At 42.7% G+C, this 21,496-nt stretch overlaps 1 protein-coding gene across 6 annotated transcripts in view; it reads left to right on the top strand.

Moving 5' to 3' along the window:
• Positions 1-21,496, top strand: part of KLHL29 (kelch like family member 29) — a 374,292-nt gene that overhangs the window by 306,127 nt on the left and 46,669 nt on the right. For all 6 annotated transcript variants that reach the window (XM_064508357.1, XM_064508356.1, XM_064508354.1 and 3 more), the window contains 2 exons: positions 3,989-4,127; positions 18,046-18,245. In XM_064508357.1, the coding sequence (XP_064364427.1) occupies positions 3,989-4,127; positions 18,046-18,245 (339 nt within the window). The remainder of the gene's footprint in view (positions 1-3,988; positions 4,128-18,045; positions 18,246-21,496) is intronic.

Here is a 21,496-nt window from a genome sequence, read left to right as displayed (position 1 = left end):
CTTTTAGGTTCTGCTGCTGTGCAGCTCGTGTAATTAAGGAAGAACATGCTGGTGTCTGTTATTTACATCTGTGTGAAGAAAATGTTCAATGAGTCTTTGACTGAGAATGACTTAGCATCAATAATGATGGAAAAGACAGAAAGGACCGGCTTGGTTCCTGAGACCCCAAAGCAGGTGGGCCCCTAAGAGGGGGAAGGAAAATGCTTTGCACTGTGGCAGTGAGTACGTTGCCCATGAGTTACTGAAAAGAGGGAACACGAGTGCCCTCCTGAAACCTTTGACCGACGCTGCACTTCATTTCAACTGGATCTCTTTAAAAAAGAAGTCAAACAAGCAAAGAAAAAAACTCTCTGTAAGAGCAAAGAAAGCAAGGGAATAAATAAGCAATAGGAAATATTCGGCACATCCCTGCCTCAGTCTTCCAGGAAACTCCATTTGTTGGAGGAAAAGCTGCAAATTAGGAGTACCCCAAAAGAGGGACTAGCAGGAGACAGTCGAGATCATTTTTCACTGCCAGGAGCACACTGTGTTGTCTCTCCTTTTACAACTCATCGGCAGGCATTATTACCTGGTGAAAAAATTTGTTTTGCAACTGATTCTGAGTCCTCATAAATCATTAATGCCTGGCTAAGCACAGTGTGAGCATTACAAATACTCTGAGAGTGAGAGCCCGTTCTGATATAACCTTGTGTCCAATACTAATGCCTGCTAGTTATTTAGTAATACAAAGGGGCCTCGGCTAGGAAGATCGATGAATCAGTGCAGTTTCCTGACTTCCTTCTCTTCTCCACCTGCCTCTTCGCTTTATGATTCAGGAACTGAGCAGCAAAAAAAACAAAATACAGGGCTGTTCGTAGTCATTTTTCTGTGGAGGGCAGTATGGCAAGTTGGGGCATGAGGAGGGAATTACCTCCTCCAGATGGCAGTAGGAAAAGGAGAAGCTTCAGTTTCTGCTTAGGGCTTGTTCTGGTTTCTGTCTTTTATGAGCCAAATTGCCCTGGTGCTCCAGACCTGTGTTTCATGGTGTGCCTCCCTTAATGAATGCATGTAGCATAAAGCACACTGAGGTGTGTAAAGAGCAGAGGTAGAAACTGTGCCCAGGAGCTGCCGGATTGAATGTGATTAAAGGTTGCTCTGTAAAGTCCAAATAATCGGTCCATTACAGGGGGAGCGGTGTGGGGACCTGGGTGCTCCAACCAGCTCTCCTGGTGGACGCGGAGAGCCCAGCACCGTTAGTGCAGTGGCTGCACTTTGTGCCTCGATATTTGGCAATCTCAGCTGCAGACATGGTTTCAAGGATGGGCTCTATGACCCTGCTCACATTGAGCCCACCCCCAAAATCCCCCAGCCCGTTCAGAGCCTAGTTTAACTCTCCCCTCCCCTCCTGCCGTGCGGGCGTCCATCTATGTGGCTGCTCTTCATGCACCGGCTGTCTTTGAACATTAAGAATAATTGATCACAGGCTTTAAAAGGAGGAAACGGAATGAAGTGAAACAGAGATTGACCTCTTCTTGCATAAGTATAATCTTAAACTTGTAGGGCTTAGTCTTGATTGGAGCCCTTGACATGAAAGGAAGGTTGTGCGGGGCTGCCACTGAGACTACAAAAAAGGCAGGAGATTGAATGGCAATGTAGGAAGAGTGCAAGTGCAGTGGAGGGAGGAAAGTAGATGGGCAAATCTGAGCACAGGAATGACAGAAAACAATGAAAAAAGTGAAATTAAATAGGGGATAACAGAGAATATCCAAAAGTTTAGAGGGAAAAAGTAACTAACTGTCTTTAAGGCATGAAATGATAGAAAATTGGTCTGGAGGAAAATGTAGTTGCTGTAAGTGAAAGTGGAAAAATGGGCTAAGACAGGAAAAAAAAAAGCAGAGCATATCTGAAAAGGAAGAGAAAAATATTTCCTCCTCTGTCCTCTCCAAAAAGATGCAAAAGATAGATCTAGTGCAAGGCTTGTGAGACCAAAGGTGTTGCGCACTCTGACCCTAGATCAGACCAAACACCTGCTTTGTCCAGAGTTTCCTTGGTCTTCAGCTGAGGCCTGAAGTGTTCGTGGCCAAGCCAGACCGTGGCACAGAGCTGACGCTCTTCTGAGGAGGAGCGAACATTTGGATCCCATTTTAAGTTTCGTATTTGCTTGAACTCTATCATTGTGTTTCGGCTCAGGCGGATTCTTGAAGAACAGTCCATGCTATAGCACCCACCAGACAGAGTGGTTTATTTTCCTCTATTATAGATCTGACACGAGCCCGCTGTTCTTTCCGTGCCCTCTCTAATGATCTGCTTGCTCTCTGGAGAGCGCTGACCCATTTCAGCACAGAATAATTAGCCTTTCAGGCACTACTGTGTTTCTATTAAATAGACGTAAATGTGCAAGGTGACATTTATTTACTTAGGCCTGAAAAATGTGCACCGCATATGTTGGGGTTTGGGTGAACTTCGTTTCTTTTAATGCAGCATGGTGTATTTGCATGCTCGCTTGTTGTTTGACCACTAGCACTTCGCTGAAATGATTCCTGCTGAGTTTCATTGGAGGAGCAGGGGGAGCAAAAAGAGATTATTTGGGTCTAACTCGATTTTACCAGAAGGCCCTTTGGCGCTGATTTGGCAATGCAGTGCCGAAGCCCGACAGTGGCTTTAAATGCAGTTATAGTTACACACTCTTCAGGTCCTTTTACTTTGTGTAAAGAGGGCCTCCACGTAAAGAAATACTGTTGATTTACAGATGTGTCTGAAGAGGAATGTGTTCAGGGTGTTACATGGAGAAAATGAGAACCTTGACCTATTGCAAACATAAAATAAAACCAAAATCCTTTAGTATTTAAAATCAGCTCTTTTATCATCTTGATTACTGGCTTCTGAACCGCCAGACTATTGCCCAGGTGAAAAGTATATTATTCATCTTGATAGCCACTTTGGTCTGCAAACTTGGAGAGAAGTCTTACCCTTAAAAGTCCAGCCAGTATATAAAACATGTAGGTTGCTTAGTAGTACACATCCAGACATGACGACGTGGCATGCTCTTATTTCACTCGGTTAGTACCAATAGGCTGCGTAACAGGAGGCATCACGCAAGGTAGGTGCTTTATTGCAGGATGGAAACACTTTCATAGGTTATTTTAATCATTACGAGTCTTTCATGATGTGTGAAAGTTGATTGTTGCTGTAAATGAAGCCATTGAAGGCTGAAAAAAAAAATGCTGTGATAGTAAAAATCCTCGGAGTGCAAAAAGGGAGCTGCTATAAAAGGCAGAAATTTATTCTCTGTGTGGGATTATTTTTTACCACGAGGATGCTTTTAAGCTAATCCTGAAACATATACAATTGTAGTCTATACAGCTGAGCTATATTGCAAGATGCATTGATAACTTGCTTAATTTTTTATTCACTATAATTTAATATGTTATTTATAGAGTACTTTTTCATTCTTTTAACTGAGAGGCTTAACACTTTTTTACTATGTATAAGTTAAGGATATGTTATTTCTGCAGGTCTTGTGATTTTATTATTTTGACCCATATCCAGTTCATATTACATCATAGTTCCATATTTTCACTAATATTATTCCAGTATGTTCAAAACTTATTTGCATTTGGATAGAAATTCATTAGCTCTTGATTTTTCTTATAACAAATTATTTTCAACTTTTCTGTGATAATGCATTCTCTGTGTTTCTGATTTGCTGATGCTGAAATATTTTGGTTTTGTTTTTAACCCTTCCAAATTCAGGATTGTTTTTGCTTTTTTTCTGTATATATATTTCTGTTGTTTAGACCTACTGGTTCCCGCTTTTTCTTTTTTTTTTTCTTTTTAGTGTGTTATGTTTGTAACTTCTGACTGTCTGTGTTGAGCCAATCTTACCAACAAAAATATCAGTTGTTTCCTGTTTCTCTACTTCTTTACAAAAAAAAGATAAAAAGTAAAAAGTAAAAATAAAAAACTCTTAATGGGAACCCTGGCACTGTCTGTCTTCTCTGTTCTGCAGAAATGTTGAAGGAGTTGAACCAGCAACGCAGAGCGAAAGAGTTTACAGACCTGAAAATTATTGTTGAAGGCAAAGAGTTTGAAGTCCACCAAAATGTTCTAGCTTCCTGCAGCTTGTATTTCAAGGACCTGATTAAAAGGTTTGCCTTCCTTCCAGCTGTGATCTGCTCTGTTCTTTTGTAGGGCGCATTTGTGTCGCTTTTTTTTCCTCCCCTCTCTTGCAGGTTTATGAAGATTGAATCTCCTGTCACAGAGCCAGTAGCCATTCTTTCCACCTCCTCTGAATGTATTTCCAAACCGAGCCTCAGATCCATTCGTTACACATCTGACTCGTACAACGTAATTATTTCTGACCGGTAGCGGCCTGTTTTGGCCGAAGAAAGTGTTCCACCACTGAGAGATTTAAGATTAAAACAAAACTGCTAAAAGTGATTCAGGCCACAACTGAGAATTATGGCTGTCCGTGTTGTCAAGGGACTTGTCACGTACGACAAAAGTTTGTCCTTTGGGCTACAAGAAGCCATCAGCATGCTGGTGAACGATGCTGGGGCGCCATGCTGATGAAGTAGCTTGAGTATGTTAATCCCTTCACCCTGAAATCTTTGTTACATGCTACGTGTGGCTTTTATGGGCAAAGGGATTGATATTTTTATTATTTGGGGACTTTTAAATGAAGAAAAGGCAACAGATGAATTTGTCTAGGAAAAATTGGAAATCAGACAATTTGGGGGAAACATATAGCTCAGTCTGCATATTAGACTAAGAGTAGTTTTCTCCTACAAACACTTTGCTTTAGCTTAGGATAGGTGTAATATGTACATTTTCTAAACGTCATGTCTCCGCCTTCGCATTTTGCCCCCTCTGTTTCTAGCTGATTGATTCTAAACAGTGCATGATAATCTTTTTTTTCCATTACATTGATTTTTCAATTTGTATGCTTCATATACTCGCACAGGAATAAATTGGTATTCTCGTATTATTAGTAAGTCAGAGTAGCAAGTAGGGAGAAAAAAACCATGAGGATAACTTTCATTTTTCTCTCAATCATCAGCAAATTAATGCAGCTGCTGATTTTGCCTTGCAGTATTTTCCTGAGCAGACTGAGCCTGGACTGTGCTAAAAAATGGGATTAAAGAACATTTTGCTTGCTTCAAATCCTGTATTTAAATTTTGCCAACTAACACAATAGTGACTGTATTTTATTTCAGGATGGCATATTGGCTGGTATCTCCTTTCAGTGTATTATGTCCTTTTGCACAAAGCTGTTTTTATAATTATGGATATATATTACATTTCTATGATATAACTGTGCTGACTGCCTTATCAATTATTCATAAAAAATATGTTGGCCTAGGAAGCATGTCTTTTCCCCTCTGTAAATCTAATGATTGCTAGCTGTAGCTATGCCAGATCTCTCCTGTCCCTTCTCTTCTGTCTGCTCATTACTATTTAATAGTTAAGGTTACAGTATAGGCTTTTTAGAGTGATAAGGTGAAGAGTCTATAGGGAAAGGAGCTCTTAGAGTCAGTTTATAGAAATCCAATAACTGACTGGCCAAAGACTGTCATTTGGATTTGGCTACAAAGACGTCTGTGTGTGCAGAAGTCACCAGGCAGCATCTATTTCTAGATGCACACTGAGAGGATTATTGTTGCTTTATTATTTAATTATGGAATGGAGATATGCTTTAGATTGAACACTGCTTAATATGCACTCATTTAAAAACAGACAAAAAAACTTTTAAAATGCTCTGAAAAGGAACTCTATGAAAGCAAAACCCTTTATTTCAGTGTTTATTGTCTTTCAGTGGCTCATGTGAGACTCGCCCGCGGTGCAAGAAAAAGATAGGGAGAAGTTTATCCCATTTGCCAGCTCCACCACTTTTTGACTTCTCTCACATCATCAGCAGCAATAAATATTCCAGAGGTCAATTTGTGTCTGCAGTCAGGTCTTGTCATCCCAGCTGTCTTCCATATATAGCCTCAGTGGCACACATGTAACCTTGATGAAGGCTAATGGAGTTGCACAGGTGTATTCAAGGCAAAAATACCTTTATTGCTGATGATGATGCTTGAACAGGGAAAAATCCAGCTCGATGTCTAGTTGAGTTTGCAAAGCTGTCAGGTGGGAAAAAACAAATATTCAGCTGTAAGCTAAGCAAATGTGTTCCATTGTCTTTGCAAGATGATAAACCTGGGGCTATGGGGTGAAATTTCTAAAGACTTGCTTTTTAGAGGATCCTGACACTGCAAAACCTGGCCCTTTTAGAAACCCCATCAAGTCAATGAAAGTCAGGGCACTTAACTTGCAACAGGCACTCAGTATTTGGTAGGGCCATGCCCTTAATAATGCAGAGTCATTATAGTTCGCAAAGTCAGTATGTTTATAAATATCACATATCTAGAATCCTCTCCTGGTGTTTGTTAACAGGTCCTTTGAGATGGTACTTAAAGTTAAATGTGATTTACATTGCACTCTTTGTATTAGCATAGAAATCAAAACAAGAAATGGCATTTTTTTAGCTGAAGAGTAAAGGAGATCTCTCTATGTTAAGCGTAATATAAAAGACATTTTAACCAGTATATGCTAGGGTTAAACTCTGATGCCATTCCAACTGAAGGCAGAAATCGTTTGCCAGAGGCATCAATGGGTAGACGATCTAGTCATGAAGATGCTGTATGCATCCATATAACATGCAGAAATAGAATTGTATACTTTCAGTGTATTTACCTCATCTGTTCTTTGCCATAGGCTAATTATTCTTAGCCTCATGTTCTGCCATTGATTCCTCTGCATGTTGCACTTGGTACCTGATGGTGGAATAGCAAGTGCTGTCTCAAAAGGATAAAAATGCAATGTTCAAAAACAAGGGAGATCAATTATCCCCTCCTCAAATAACAAAATGTAGACAAAAGGCATAGGAGAAATAGAGTTATTGCCCGTCGCGAGTAAGGCTATTTGAAGACAATTCGTCATTGTATTAGTAAGGAAAAAACATGTTGTTTATATTGCACTGTAGTGAAAAGATGATCGGGTTTGACTGACCAAAACAATTTTAAAATTATTTAGTGTTTAGCAAAGGCAAGAAGAGCACACTTTGAGACCCCTTGGTTTCTCAGGAAAAGGTTAATTCTGCAGTGTGCTGGTCCAGATCCAGAAAAGTTCTTGTTACATGTGCTTTATCTTAAAATACATGGGCCCGGCCCTTCTGAGGTTGGGCTAGTCCGGTCCCAAGCACGAGCTATAACCTCCCCACGCTGAACACTGCTCTGTCGGAGACTAGTTAACCAGGTGCCATCGGGAGCTGAGCAGCACGCAAGCCAGGGCCAGAGCCCACAGTCATCGCCCTCCCGGCAGCAGCTGGCCATGTAAATCACTCCCAGTCCTTTTCAGAGCAAAGTCATCTGGAAAGGATGGGAAATGCTCCTGTAGTCTGGTCCTCTTTGCTGTGCCCTATGCTCATGAAAAGAGAAGAGACAGGTGAAGAGGAGGGATGGGGAAGGATGCACAAAGATCGTTGGACATACTGCAATAACCCTAGGGGCCGTGAGGACATTGCTGACAACCTCAGGAACAATTTTATGCAATATTAAACATCAAACATATTTGAGGAGTGCTAGGTTTCCCTAAATCCTCTCTTGAAAACATTTTCTTTTTCTGGTGAATATTTAAGCTTGCTTTATGACAGTTCTGGAGTAGACTACTTGCTTTTGCTGCTCGCTTTTTCAGGTGCAGAGCCTGTAGAGAAGTTAGGATACTTAGTCTGGGCTTGGAAAAAGCATGAGGTTAGTCAGCTTCTTCAAACCCTGAGGCATACAAGGTTACTGCAGTATGGGACTGTAGGAGAAAATGGATGCTAGCTAGCAGCGGGATGGGGATCTGTCCTCTAAATAGTATCTGTGTATTTCGAGAGTGTGCTTTAGCCGGCAGCCCAAGGCTGAACTCTTCCCTACTTTGAAAGTGCAGCTGCATTACCTGCATTAGGTAGGTAATCTGCTAGGCTGCAGGGTTTTACCCGTTCTGAGTGTAGCAACACCAAAATGGGTGCACTGCACCCAGCTTTGGCTACCACCAACCAGAGTTGGTGCCATTCTGCCTGACTTGGGCCTCTAATTTGCACCTACATTTTACGTACTTAATAAATCAGCCTTCCCAAAGCAAGGACCTAGCTTCTGGCACTGGCAGAGACGAGGAGCACCTTGAAGACTTCCAGAAGGAGATCTTATTCCCTAATTCAGGCACTGAAGTGCAGGCAGGTAGGAGATCCCCCCGGAGTGATCACAGGTGCTTGTTTCTCTCTTCTCTGTTAGTTAACCAACATTTGGCCCCAAGCTTGGCATCTAAGGCAGGTTAAGTCTAAACTAGCCATCTAGACTCCTGCTATGGTCATCAGAGAGAGAGACAGGCCTCCTCCAGGGAGCAAGTCAGCTCATCATAAAATATTTAGGCCTATTCAGACCAGTCCTGCAACTACAGCTTCTTGGTTTGGAGAAGGAGAGAAATGACCTTGGTGGGATTGTATCTGCCCCAGAAGAGAGGGGTGGAATATGTGTGCATTCAGTAAGGGAGGAAGCAGTGGAAAATCCCATGAGGAGGCATCATTTTTTCGAAATGCGTTTGGGACAGACAAACACAGCTGCTGGGTAAAGGGAATGTCGGGTATTTCTGCAACAATGTGAGTTTCACCGGAACATTTTAATTTGGTGCTTTCGCCTTAATCCAATCCAAAGTGCTGGAAACTGTACCAAATGTGTCATTAATGATAGGAAGTACTCCACATAAAAGTATCTGCTTGGCCCAAATGCTGACTTTTATAAGCAGGCCTCAGTTTTCTTTCTCCATGGCCAGTTACTAAAGTCACTCAAATCCCATCCTGTAACCTTTATCAAGATTGGCTTTTAATGATGCTTTCTAACTTTGAAGCCATGATGGCTGGCTAATTCCAGTAGCACCGAGCTGTAAGACACATACACGAAGAGATTCAGTCGCAAAGCAAACACTTTTGATGCAACGTAATCCGACAATGCTGTGTTCTGTCTTCTTTTCCTAGGGAGCAGAGCCAGCGAGTTCCTGGCCAAATTGCTTTTCCAGGATACCTTGCCTCTTTTTGCAAGTGTTTAGGGTTTGGGGTTTTTTTTCTGTAATATAAAAAAAGAGGATGCAATCCTCTTCTAGGGCTTGAAGTTAGGGCAGGAAGGCAGGAGAAATAAAGCAGTTAGAGAGAGAGGGTCACGTTTCTTTTGCTTTACACCCACAACCGAAGCCAGAGATGTCATTCTGCATTTTACACCGCTGTGAATAGAGGGAGCATTTGGATGCAAGACAGAGAAACCTGCCTCTATCCATCTGAAACAGCCTGACAAAACTGCAAAAGCATTTAGGTGTCTGGAAAACAGACTGTCTGGTTTGTGTTTACGTTGTAAAAAGCCCAAAATGAGAAATAGCAGATGAAAGAAAAATCTACTCTTAGTGACCCCTTCGTGTTTTCCTGCTTATTAAGAACCTTGCTTTTAACTCCGATGGAGAAGTAGGCAGCATTTCTACATCTGCATTCTTCAGCACCATTGTAAAGCAGAATAAATCTGGAAACAAATTATTATATATCTTTGAAAACAGAGAAGTAGGGAGTTAAAAATACCATGTTTGTTCCAGGTGCCAGTAGAGGTATATTGTGCACAGGCAGCATCAGCGGTTTCTGCTAAACCATTTAAAGGGGTCTAGGAGAACGGGAGGCTGCATGGGGCATGAAATATTCTGTTCCCTTCACTGCCGGGGCGGAGGTGTAAATTATGCTAGGGGTGACATTTTCTCTTAAACAAGAACTCCAAATTGCCGTGGGTTGGGCATGAAATTCTGGCACGGGAAACAGCTCACGGCTTTGCGGGGCCCCTTGCCTGCGAGGGCGCAGCGCTCCCGCCCCATGTTGCAGTGCTGGCTGCTCGCGCTCCAATTTTGCAGCTGCCAGGCCCTGGAAAACATGTTTTCATCAAGCAAAAATGTCCGGGCTTCTACGTAAACGAGCCGCAGGTTACGGCTATTTAGCCGCGCTGAGCTGCCGGGCTGAGGACCGCGGTGGCAGCAGCGGGCGTCCCAGCCGGGCTGGTGGCAGCAGGGCTTGTGCTGGATGTCACCTCTGACTTGACAGATGGGTAAATGCACCCCGGCCCGGCGAGGGGGACCGAAGGGGCTCCTTTTCGAGCCTCGAGGTACAGCACAGAAATTCAGCCCCCGCTTCGTAACGGTGGCAGCTTGCGGAGGCGCCGTGCAGAATTGCTTAACCTCTCCCACGCTGACAGCATCGCTATTTACTGCGGTCGGGGCTTCTCCCGCACGTAATTTCTAGACCGACGACACATCTCGGCAGTCTTATCTGAGGACTGACAGACTAATCACCTCGCTTGCACTCGCTCCGGCTCGACCTATCTGCTGTCACACAGCCGCTCATAAGACGCTGATCCACGTGACCTACCTTTACTTATATCTCCCAGGCCTGTCAGGCTTTACTGCGTTGAAATTTTGGGGTGAGAGGGAACAGCTATCTAACGAGGTCTGGTTAAAACTAAGTGGATCAAAGAGAAGGGAACAAAATAACTTGCCCGGCGTCGCTGCGTTCTTGAAAGCTGTCATTTTGGGCCGCTTCCAAAAGCCAGAGTTGCCCTAAAGTGAGGGTAATCAAATCTCAGGCTCCCGGATGCCAGCAGGTAGCTCCAGGGATCAGCAGTTCATTTCCTTTTATTTAAATCATCAAGGATTAGCCACTGCTGGATTGGGATAATGGGTGTGAATTAATACGCCCAGGTTATGATCGTATCAGATCATGCTCCTGTCTTTTTGCTTGGGTAGCGCTGAGCTTTGGTGATTTAAGTCCTCGGAGCGGTTCTGCAGGTTGGCGTGGGCCGGGAGTGATGGGGTGAGTCCAGAGAAGAGTGACCTGCCCTTTCCCACATCCACCGCGGCCGTAGGTTATGCTTTTTATTCCTGTCCCAAACCCACGCTGGTTCTAATATATTAGAGAAATATTCTAGCGACACCCCATAACAGAGCGACGAAGAACCAGCGCCTAAGAAAATTAATTCTAATTACTGAAATGCTGATTGGGATCTTTGGGCGCTACCATAATCGTAGTAGTAGTAGTAAATAATAATGGTGGTTATCATTATTTTATTATTGTTTCCCCTCTAGCCATTGCAGTGATGAGAAGGAGGCTTGGATAGACTTACCTAGATAATTACTTGTATAAATTTCACCACATTCCTAATAAACAGATTTATTATCTGCATACTACCAGCTCCCTGCTAAGCTATTTTTTGAGGATGTAACAATATCATTAAAACAAATCAGATGCAAGTTGGTTAAGGGGGTGAGCTTTAAGTTTGATGAGAGTTTTGTTTATTCTGTCATTTTATTTTAAATCTTCCTTCCCGTCTAATCCACCAAGGCCTGCTTGCATCTTTTACTTACCTTTAACAAACAGTAGTTCTCACCTCAGGCTATTTTGCCACTTTTTTGCTGAAACAGGCTGCCAGAGACACTTGCAAGCGGGTGAGCTCCCACACTGTTAATAAGGTGGCCCATTTTGTTCAGGTGCCAGCTAACAGCATTTGACCCCAGTAAGTTAAACTGGTCTTGCTAAATTTGGTCTGCCTGGGACAGGGAATGTTATTTGTATCAGCATCCTGGTAAAAAAGCAAGCAAATGGATTTGTCGGTCAGGCAAATTTTCATGACAAATTTGCAAGCTTGTGTTTAAACAATGTAATTTATTTAATCTTGTGATTTTACTAGTCCTTTACCATGATCATACAATAGCATCATTACACTACATGTTTTCTTCTCTCATGAGACAGATGGATAGTGGCTGAGGCTCAAAGATAATATTTATCTACAAGATAGTAAAACGAAGGCAGAGATTTGCAAGTTAATACATTCAGAGCTGATAAAATAATTCCAAAGGAGAAGCAATGCTAGGGTATAATTTATTTTTTAAAAATCCTATTTAATAGAACATTCAGTGCCTTATGATATACATATTGCAATGATGGTGCTCTATAAATGTCCCTTGCTGTCATCATTTACATGATTAATCACCTTGCAGCTGCATAAACTTGAATAACTCACTAAATAATTTGTTACCATGGTATGGGGTTAGAATATTTCTTGGGGTGTATGTTGTGGAAATGCATGTTGGTATGTTTGTGCATCTATGCATATGTACCTCATGAGCCCGTAGTTACGCAGGGTGATAAATCAAGCTTTTAGGTATGAAAAGGCACTTTCCCTGTGGAGTGCAATGTCTGCTCTGTTCTCAGCTGGAGGTTGGCTATAATGCAACTAAGTTCCTCTGTTGCTTCTCCCGAGATAAATACACATGTGGTTTCTGAACCATTTAATAACTTTGATGATGATGAAAAATCAAATGGTGGCCAGTTAAGCTGCAGCAACACTGCACTCCCTTCTTTGCCTGGAGTTTCAGTGCCTTGAGGATTATGTTCCACAGTAAACAAGATATTCGGCCTAAATTGTATAGACTCAGACAGGAGTTTTTAATGCATACGTAACTAACAGACCCTTAAGCCTCATGAGAAGCTGCCAATCCCAGTCTGCAGTCCTGGAGTACCCAGCCGTCGGTAATCAAACTAATTTGAGAGAGGTGAAAAGAAGCAGCTTCTCCTCGTTTAAGTGCTTCCTCTTACACAGAAATCTTGGCTTTCCTGTTTTCCGTAGGCCAACACGTTCGGGAAACAAAGCAATTTAATTTGGACTGAAGCCTCCAGAGGGGCTTTGCTCCACGTGGGGAGGGAGCAGCCCAGAAACACGGGTCAGGACACACTGCAAGGGACAGCCCGGCACGGGGCCGGCAGCCCCACCGCCTCCCGGCAGACTGAGCCTGGAGTCTTGGTGGAGGATATTCAGGTTGTGCCATGATTTGGATCAGGACCTAAGGAATAGACAGTCAGAGTGGTGCAAAACATAAGCATACCTCATACCTTTGAGCCTATGGCGCAGTGAGTCATATGGCGCCGGCTGTGAATAGGTGTCACAAGCTCTGCTAGTCCTCCTGTTCCCAGCAAAGCAGGCGGGGAGGAAGCCGAACCAACTGTTCCCCATCACTAAGTACATTTACATCAAATGGTTCGCATTTTCCATGTTTATTCCATGCAGATGGCCCCGTTTTGAACATCCAGAATTTGTTTTGACTTGGAGACTATAGCTTGTAAACAGGGGGCTGCCTGGCAGCTGGGCCGCGTATAGGTAGCTGCTCGCGTCTGAGCGAGGGATGAGCGCGGCCGCGGCCAAACCATCAGTCAGTCACAGTAACGCCGCGCGCCGGACGAAGGCAGCCTCGCCAAACCGCAGGGAAGGTCTGAATTAGAGGCGGTGGCGTTGCCCATAAAGTGACAAATTGAAATGCTCACCCTGTTTCACTTACGCAGCTCTTTTAGCCCAGCTCTAAATGCTGTTTTGCAGCTCTAAGCATCTCGCTAGAAACTGCCGGGAACTGATTCACGCAGAAGCTCTGTTAAATGAACATGTTGATAAGAATAATGCAGTGCAAAGGCATAGATGTACATATCTATATTTATAACTCAGGATGCCGAAAACTCAGTTGCATCTCTATTAAGCACGAACCCATGAGCACTGTGTGTTGTCTATGCAGGCTGTATGTATGGAAATGATTTTCAAGGACAAATGAATCTTTGGTGAGGATTCAAATATTTTAGCTCTTTTTTATATATTAACTAAAAGAAAGGGACGCTAGTTTAGTTTTGTCATTCGAGCTATCTTTTGCTTTAAAAGGCTCCCTGTGCCTTTATCTTCTGTAGTGTAAGCAATTAAGTTGAAGGATAAGTAGCCAGAATATGCTCAGAGGCCTTGGCTTTATTTTATTAGACCTAATTATGCCAGAAAATACAAATCTATTTTTCAGTACCTCCGCCATATCCGTTCAGGGTGTGCATGTGCCTCCTGCTTATCTGTTGGTTCAGTTCTGCTTGCACATTGCCCAGGTCTGTCACCTTGCTGGAGAAAGACATGATTTGTAAATCTGAGAGAATTCCCCAACAGCTACCGTAAAATTAAGCTGTTAAAGAGCTCTTGTAGCTTGTTCAAATGTAGACCTAAACAAACCTCTTTGCTGTTTAGCCCAAGATAAATCTTTTAAAACTCCTGCTCTAAATCACTTCCTAATTTTAATGAGTTTGTATATCAGCCTTTGCCAGATTTTTGCTGTAGCCATTCTCTAAGATTACAGCAATGATAAAGTAAGGACTAAAATTGTTTATTACATATTATTCTTTGGAAGGAAACTTTTCCCCCCAGAGGCTGTTGGGAGAGTTATTGATTTTCTGCCACCAAGTGAAACGTGTGACCTTTATAATATGAGCAATGATTAGAAGGCCAATAAAATGACATCATTCCATTTAAACTTTGGAGTTCGCACAGCAAATAACAAAATGTGCCACATTTAATGATGCCCACGGACAGTAAGTATACATTGCCTGGTTTCGAGTGAGACTGAAACACCAAGCAGACAGGCTATCGGCTCCCCAAGATATTTTTACCAGAGGTGTGGGGCCAGGAGTATAGACCAGGTAGAGCTATAGCCCTTCGCAGTGATAAGGCAAGAAGTCGATAGAAATTTTAGGTTTGGCATTTCTGAGAGCAGACTTTTCTAAATGTTTGCATCTACCGGTGCCCAGACAAAACCCCTGCTGATATAGGTCATATAAGATCAGATATTTGGGGCACAGTTGTATGCATTCATGCCTATTTTCCCCTAATCTACTGCATACATCTTTCTAAATAGAATAGAATATTCTACTCAAAATGGAATAATTTAGAATTTAGAAAAAATTCTAAATAAAATAAATCCCATTATTGTAATGCAGCTTTGGCCAATTCACTGCAGTTGCTCTAGAGTAACTGAGAGACAGATATGTTCTAAATATATGAAGTATAACTGCACAGAGGTTATTGATTTTGTAATGCCTGTTGAAATGAGGAGCACAGAAAACTGTTTTAGTGAGGCTGAGAAAGGAATTCCACAACCTGATGTGCTGAAATCATTTCAGAAAAGAAATTTATGGAATTTCTGTATTTCCTGCTTTCAGTCACATGAGTCTGTTTCCTCACATATTTTTTTTTTCCTCTGTTCCATCAAAAACTCATTTTTGACCCATTAGGACCTGCTTCAGCCAGGTCTCCAGCCCTTAAGCATTTGCTGCTTAGAAAGCCCAAGCGAAACAGTGCGGTCCTCTGAAACCGTCGCGGAGGAAGGCACAGGGACAATATTCATTCCCATTCCTGGCTCATTGTGTAATATCAATAATCTCAGTAGCTTTGTATTATACTTGCTGTAAGTGGCTCTAGTGATTGATTAAACACCTTAGCTTTTCTTTGGCGTTTAATCAATTGCAGCAGCAGTTTATTGCTCGGTGTATTACAAAGTAAAAGAGATTATTACTTAATTATTCTGAAAAAATAGCAGCTTGCAGTTGTTGCTAACATCGGTACGTGTCTGTTGGGCCGCTGGTGTCACGTCACGTTTTGCTCTGTGCTGGCTCCCGGCGGCCCGGAGCCCCCCAGGGAAAAGCGAGCGGTTCCTGCGGTCGCTGCTGCCCCATCCCACACAGTCGTTCCCACGGCCATCGCCAGCGCGGAGGAATTAGTGCCATGAACAAATAATTGCTCACAGCGGGGCTTCACACCCTGCAAAGAGCCCGATTCTGTCACTTGCTGGGTGCCTCCAAATTTCACTTAAATTATTAGGCAAAGCCTTTATTACTCAGGCCTGTGTGAATGTGAAGTTGCTGTCAGGTGCTAACCGCGTACTGGAGGCAGCCCAGCAAGAAGCACATCAGTGGCAGGCAGGCTTTTCGATAGCCCCGGGTGCAGCACCAGATGTGTGCACCACTGGAGACAAATCAGATATGGGACGTGTTACCGAAACGTGAGGGTGAGGGAGAGAAAACAACATTTTGTGACATCCTCTTGAGGATCTAGGAAATGGCAACTCCCCTGCTGTCACACCTGAGCCTTTCCGCCTGCAGCACGCAATCAAATCCATATGCAAGAAAAGAAATTGCAGAAAGGCTATCAGGAGCGATAAAGCACAAGGATTCAGGGTAGTGTACACACACATGCATGTTGGGACACCACAAGTACCACAACCAATGTATTTTCTTTCTTCTGCTTGTGGAATAGCATCTAACCCAATGGCATGCCCATGCAAAGGGACAGGCCAATATTTAGGAAAAAAAAAGGGGTTCAATTCCTTGCTTTGCCACTGACTTTCTGTATGATCATAGGCAAGTCTTTGTTTTCCTGTGCCTCAGTTTCCCTTTTGGGAATGGGAGTAACGGTTGTTCACTACCTTAGAGAAGCACCTGAAATTAAGGACTGCTAGCTGCTCCTTCGTTATGGTAACGGAGATCATATAAATACTTTAAGCAGCTAAATAAAACATCATTAAGGCTTTGATCCACCAGAGGTTAACTAAAAACAGAGCCCTCGACTTGAACAGGGCTGGTAGATGGAAGATCAGTGACGAAGCATGCACTGGAAAACTCAAATATTTCCCCAAACTGTTCTAGGGGTTACTAGAGAGGTGGGTGAGTCGTTCATAATTTTTTATAAGGAAACGACATTGAGCCTGGTATGTTGTTTCCTCTTGCTCCGTTACGGCAATAGAGGTTTGACCATCACCTTTCTAGGCAGCTTTGTGAATCCAGGAGGCTGGGAGTGCTCTTGCTCATGTTTAACGCTGGCATAGCCCGTGAACAGTGATACGTTGGCCCGTCCCTAGCAGTCATGCAGGATGCTCTGGTGGTTTCGTGTCAATCGTGCGATGGCTTTTACACGTGCTCGAGCAGAACTGGAGCGAGCAGGCGTTGATTGCCCAGTGCGTAGGAGAAGCTTATGTTTCTTTGAGAAGGTGCTGGATGGTCCTAACTATTAAAAGAGTTTATTTTCTTACTCCAACAGATTTCCCCTCCCCTCCTTGACGTTACCAAATTTATTATCGTTTTTGTCTTTCAGGTGTAACCTGCCTTTAGTGTTGCAGACCCATCAGCCAACCATGCATTAGGAACTGGGCCCTTTTTTTTAATTCAGTATGATTTTTTTTTTGTCCAATAATTTCACAAGCACTAATCCACACTTCAAATGCAGGAGATACTTTGATCCCCAAATTGTTCAGCACTTCATGCAGGAAAAACCGTAGGCCACAGTCATGAAACTCCTAGAGGATGGCTGCTGGCTTCCTGTGGCAGAGCTGGTTGTTGTTTTCCCCCCTCTCCCTTCTTTGCTCTAACCATTTTGTCTGTCTATCTTGTCTTGTATTCAGTTTTCAAAGCAATTGCCATGAGGGGCTTCCTTTTTTTAGTGCCTAAAAGGGAACAATAGATTTTTAGAATAAGTATATATATTTTTGTATGGCTGTGTGTATATGTATATCCTATATATCATACATATACTTTAATGTAACGTGCTGAGAAGTCCAAGCCAAACAGAAATTAATATTTATTATTATTTCTGATGAAAAGGTCTTAAAATGTATCCTTAAATGCACATGACATTTAAAATTATTCTAGTACTGGATTTCTGAAAAACTAGATGACCTTTTCTCCTGAAATTGAAGAGGTTTTTTTTCCTTAACAGTTATATTATGCACAGAAGATGAGATGTTAACCGAGATGTTAAAATGTATTGTTTCCCTTTGAAAGCTAATCCTGTTCCTCATTTTCATTAATGTTGGCTCATTCTTTTTTCTTTTTCTTTTTCTTTCTTTCCTTTTCTTTTGCAACTGTTTTTGCATGAAAATGCAGAGTAGCAATAAACAGATTTTTCGTAAGACTTGCTTTAAGACTCTTCTCTTTCAGATCCAGTTAAAGTCTTTAAGTTCAGTTATTTTAAAATTCATATTCTTCAGTTCCGTAAACAAAAAAAAAAGGAGAAATGTAATGAGGTGCAAAGCGATTTCCTAGCCCTCACTAATCAATAAGTGCCAACAAAATGGGGATGGCGTAATGTCCGTAATTTCGTTGTCTGCTGTTGCCAGGTCACCGCGAGATGGCAGCCGAAGCGGGGAGAAGCTGGAACTGGCCATGTCAAACCTCACCGCGGATGTCCTGGAGTTACTCCTGGAGTTTGTTTACACAGGTTCTTTGATCATCGACTCGGCCAATGCAAAAACTCTACTGGAAGCTGCCAGCAAGTTCCAGTTTCATACTTTCTGTAAAGTCTGCGTTTCGTTTCTAGGTAAGAACCATTCCATCTGGTGAGAGTTTAAGGTCATATTTTAAGGTTTCTAAGACTTTATTTTAATGCCTCTTAAAAGGGAATTAGGAAACTGAAGATTAAATGTAATGCAAGGCATGATTTCTTTGGGTTGAGAGTTGAATTTAAAATGCTGACACGGGGGCTGGTGGAAAATGCTCTAAAAAAGTGAAGCCTGTTTTTTGAGCAGCAGCTGCATTCACAGCTTGGCTCGACTGTTGTTGTATTTTTATAGTTGGCATCATGGTGACATTTTATTTCAGAGGTTGGTCTCGCCACGGATCAGGCTGAAAGGCACAGGCTGCTTCTGACATGACAGCAAATGCTGGGTGCTGCGGCAGACTAGGTTGGCCATGCACTGAAGGCGGTGGAGGCGGACTCCCTCAGCGGAGTCAGGATCTGTAATTTTCCTTCATCCCTGAGAAATTCCTTCCACTCACCATGTTCTTGTAGACAAAATCTGTTTTAAACTACCGCAGATTGAGTGGTCATGGGGTTTGCTCTTTCGGACAGCACTAAGATCTGATCGCTACCTGTGGTATCGATACACACGGTTTGTCAGCAAACCTGTGGGGTCAAAAGATGTTCCTGGCAACTGGTGTGCCCTGCGTGCATGGGCAGTGTTTGCCCCAGTGAGGGTGTGCAGAGCAACACCGTGCTGGTGCCTCTGCCCTTCTCCCCACGGCCACCTGAGAAGCCTGATCTCCCAACCCAGAGCACAGAGAGGTCCTGCTCCATGCAGTTTCCAGCGCAAACTATTTCAAAACAGTCCACGGTTAACAGCTCAGTTAACTAAGCTTTACTGGTCTGAACTGGAACCACCCAGCCCTGCTTTTGTTGTGGGAGAAGAGGAGCCAAAACTGGAACTCAGCTGGAAAACATGTTGGTTCCAATTCCTGCCTGTATCGCATGCCACTCCATTGGCATGGCTGTAATATGTCAATGAGATAGTGAGCATTTATAAATTATTGATTAACATAATCTTATTAATACAAAAAGTCTGAGCTTGATCTCATATGACTTACTGCCCATGCTCAAGTTTGAAATATTTTTGGACACCTGATTTCTACTCAGGCTTTAAAATGTCTCCCTCAACTCCTAGCTTCTTGTGGGCGGTCATCCCCTACTGGAACCCAAATTCATGTCCAACCCACGTGAACTGTAGGTTTCTTGTGGCACTTCTCATTTTAAATTGACATCTAAAACTGCAGAGAGTGGAAGATGAGAGTTTAGAAAATGTTGCAGTCATTTAAAAAAAATAACTCAAGTGAGTCCAGTTTACTATTGAGTTAATTCCCACTGCTAAGCTGGCCTGCTAGCAAGATTAACAGTGTAACTAGGCTGGTACAACGGCAGTAATTCAGAACAGAATCTGTGGTATTGTATCCACCACTTCTTTCCAATTTTTTATGTGTCACTTGTTTACAAGTCTTTTCTTGAATGTGTGGGCAGTGGCAAAACGAAAACTATACCTTGTGGTCCTACTCTGTTGGTTGTGGAGCTTGAATGAGGGCTTTTGCTCTGGCATTTCTTTTTCCCCACTTCCCTTCACCACCTTTTAAAAATGATTAGATCTTATGGCCTTTCCAGGAACAGAAGGTGTATTTAAGTTGCACTATCTCTAAAGATTCAGCCACAAAAACAAAATACATTTATTTCACTAAATCAATGTGAGATTTCCCTTTTCCGATATTTAATATTTGAATTCAGTGAACCATGTTATGGTATGAAACAGTAGAGTTGGCTATAAGTTAAGTGATGTATGGGGAGCTGCTGGAATTTTGTATTCTCATTTGGAGAATTCATGGAGTGTAATTGCTTATTTTTATTTATAGCTGTGACTGGATTGCTCTACAGAGATAGCAGAGCATTTGCCATCTAAAAAGTTCAGGGAAAGGTATTTTGTCTTCTTTCTGGCTGATTTTTTCTTTTCATCCCAGCCCCCTTCACTCCTCGCAAAGCAAAAACCAAGGATATTATAAAAATCTTTTTTTCTGGGGTTTCTGGAGGATTCACCAGTATAAGCAGTGGTTCCCTCCCATCAATGGGCACATCCAAATTGTAAGAGAAGTAGAGGAAAGTACAAAGAGGCCCAAACAAGTGGAAGCCCAGAACAATAGGTCTGTTGAGCACAGTATAGCACCATCTCAGATATAATCCAGGTCATCCTTTTTAGCCGTGAAGCTCTAGCAGGGTCCTTGCTGGCTGGTGTCCAGCCAGCTTGGGCATCTCTGTCCAGGGCCTCTCCCATGGGGCTACCATGGGCAGAGGCACCAGAACCTACCTGCTCTTTCTGGTGGAGACATGCTGCAAATGTGTTGGAAAAATTGTTCCATTTCAAAGGGAGATTTCCTAAGCGACTTCACTAGGCTGACTATAGCCACGTTCTCTCTCTTCTCCACATGCTGTCTACACTGCTTTTGTCTAGAGCCCAACAAACGACAACAGCTTTGTGCTGGCTGATGCAGCAATGCTGACAAGTTAGTGTAGGTGCCATATGATAACCAGGCAAATGTTTGCAAACGGGTCAGGATTTCATAGGTATTTCCTCCATCCATATGGCTTAAGCATTGTGGGTTTTTTGCTCTTTTTCATATTTGTTTTCCAAAGAAGCTACAGTGCCAACACAGTCATGCCTCAAATCGGAATTCAGGAGATTCATCAGTGTCATGGTTTGGGCTATCACAGGAATGAACAAACCGTGAGCTCATAATTTAGCCTGCTGCTGAAAAAATAAAAATATGCTTCCTCCAGCCTAAAGGATTTGGTGCCTGGTAGATTCATAGAGGAAAACAGGAAAGAGCAGGAGCCCTGATTTTTTTTTCTAGCCCCATGGGGAAAGGGCACAAGGACATTTGCAAAGAGAAGGAGAGGGAGCTGTGGGAGAAGCTGGACTAAGGACTAGCAATGAGATCTGCATGAATAGGCATGAGCTCTTGATGGAGGAAGAAGAGGCTTTTGAGGTCCTTATGAACCTGAAAAAGTATTTTAGACAATTTTTGTTCATCCAAGGTGGAGAATTTTGAATCAGATGGAGAACCACATTGCCCAGCAGTAGAAAAATTAAAGCATCAGCCAAATCTAGAGATAGGAGAAACAAAGAGCACTCTCGCAGGGGAACTGAAATCTTTGGAAGGTGAATGCATCCAGATGTCCTGAATCTATCACCTGTCTTCACATGCTTTTGACAGGAGCATGAATAACCAAGGAATAAGAGCTATATCTAAACAGAT

The sequence above is a fragment of the Dromaius novaehollandiae genome, chromosome 3 (genome assembly GCF_036370855.1).
Source record: "Dromaius novaehollandiae isolate bDroNov1 chromosome 3, bDroNov1.hap1, whole genome shotgun sequence".
NCBI classification, from domain to species: Eukaryota; Metazoa; Chordata; class Aves; order Casuariiformes; family Dromaiidae; genus Dromaius; species Dromaius novaehollandiae.
The sequence above is the reverse complement of the archived record's forward strand: the minus strand, read 5'-3'. Positions and strand labels throughout refer to the sequence as shown.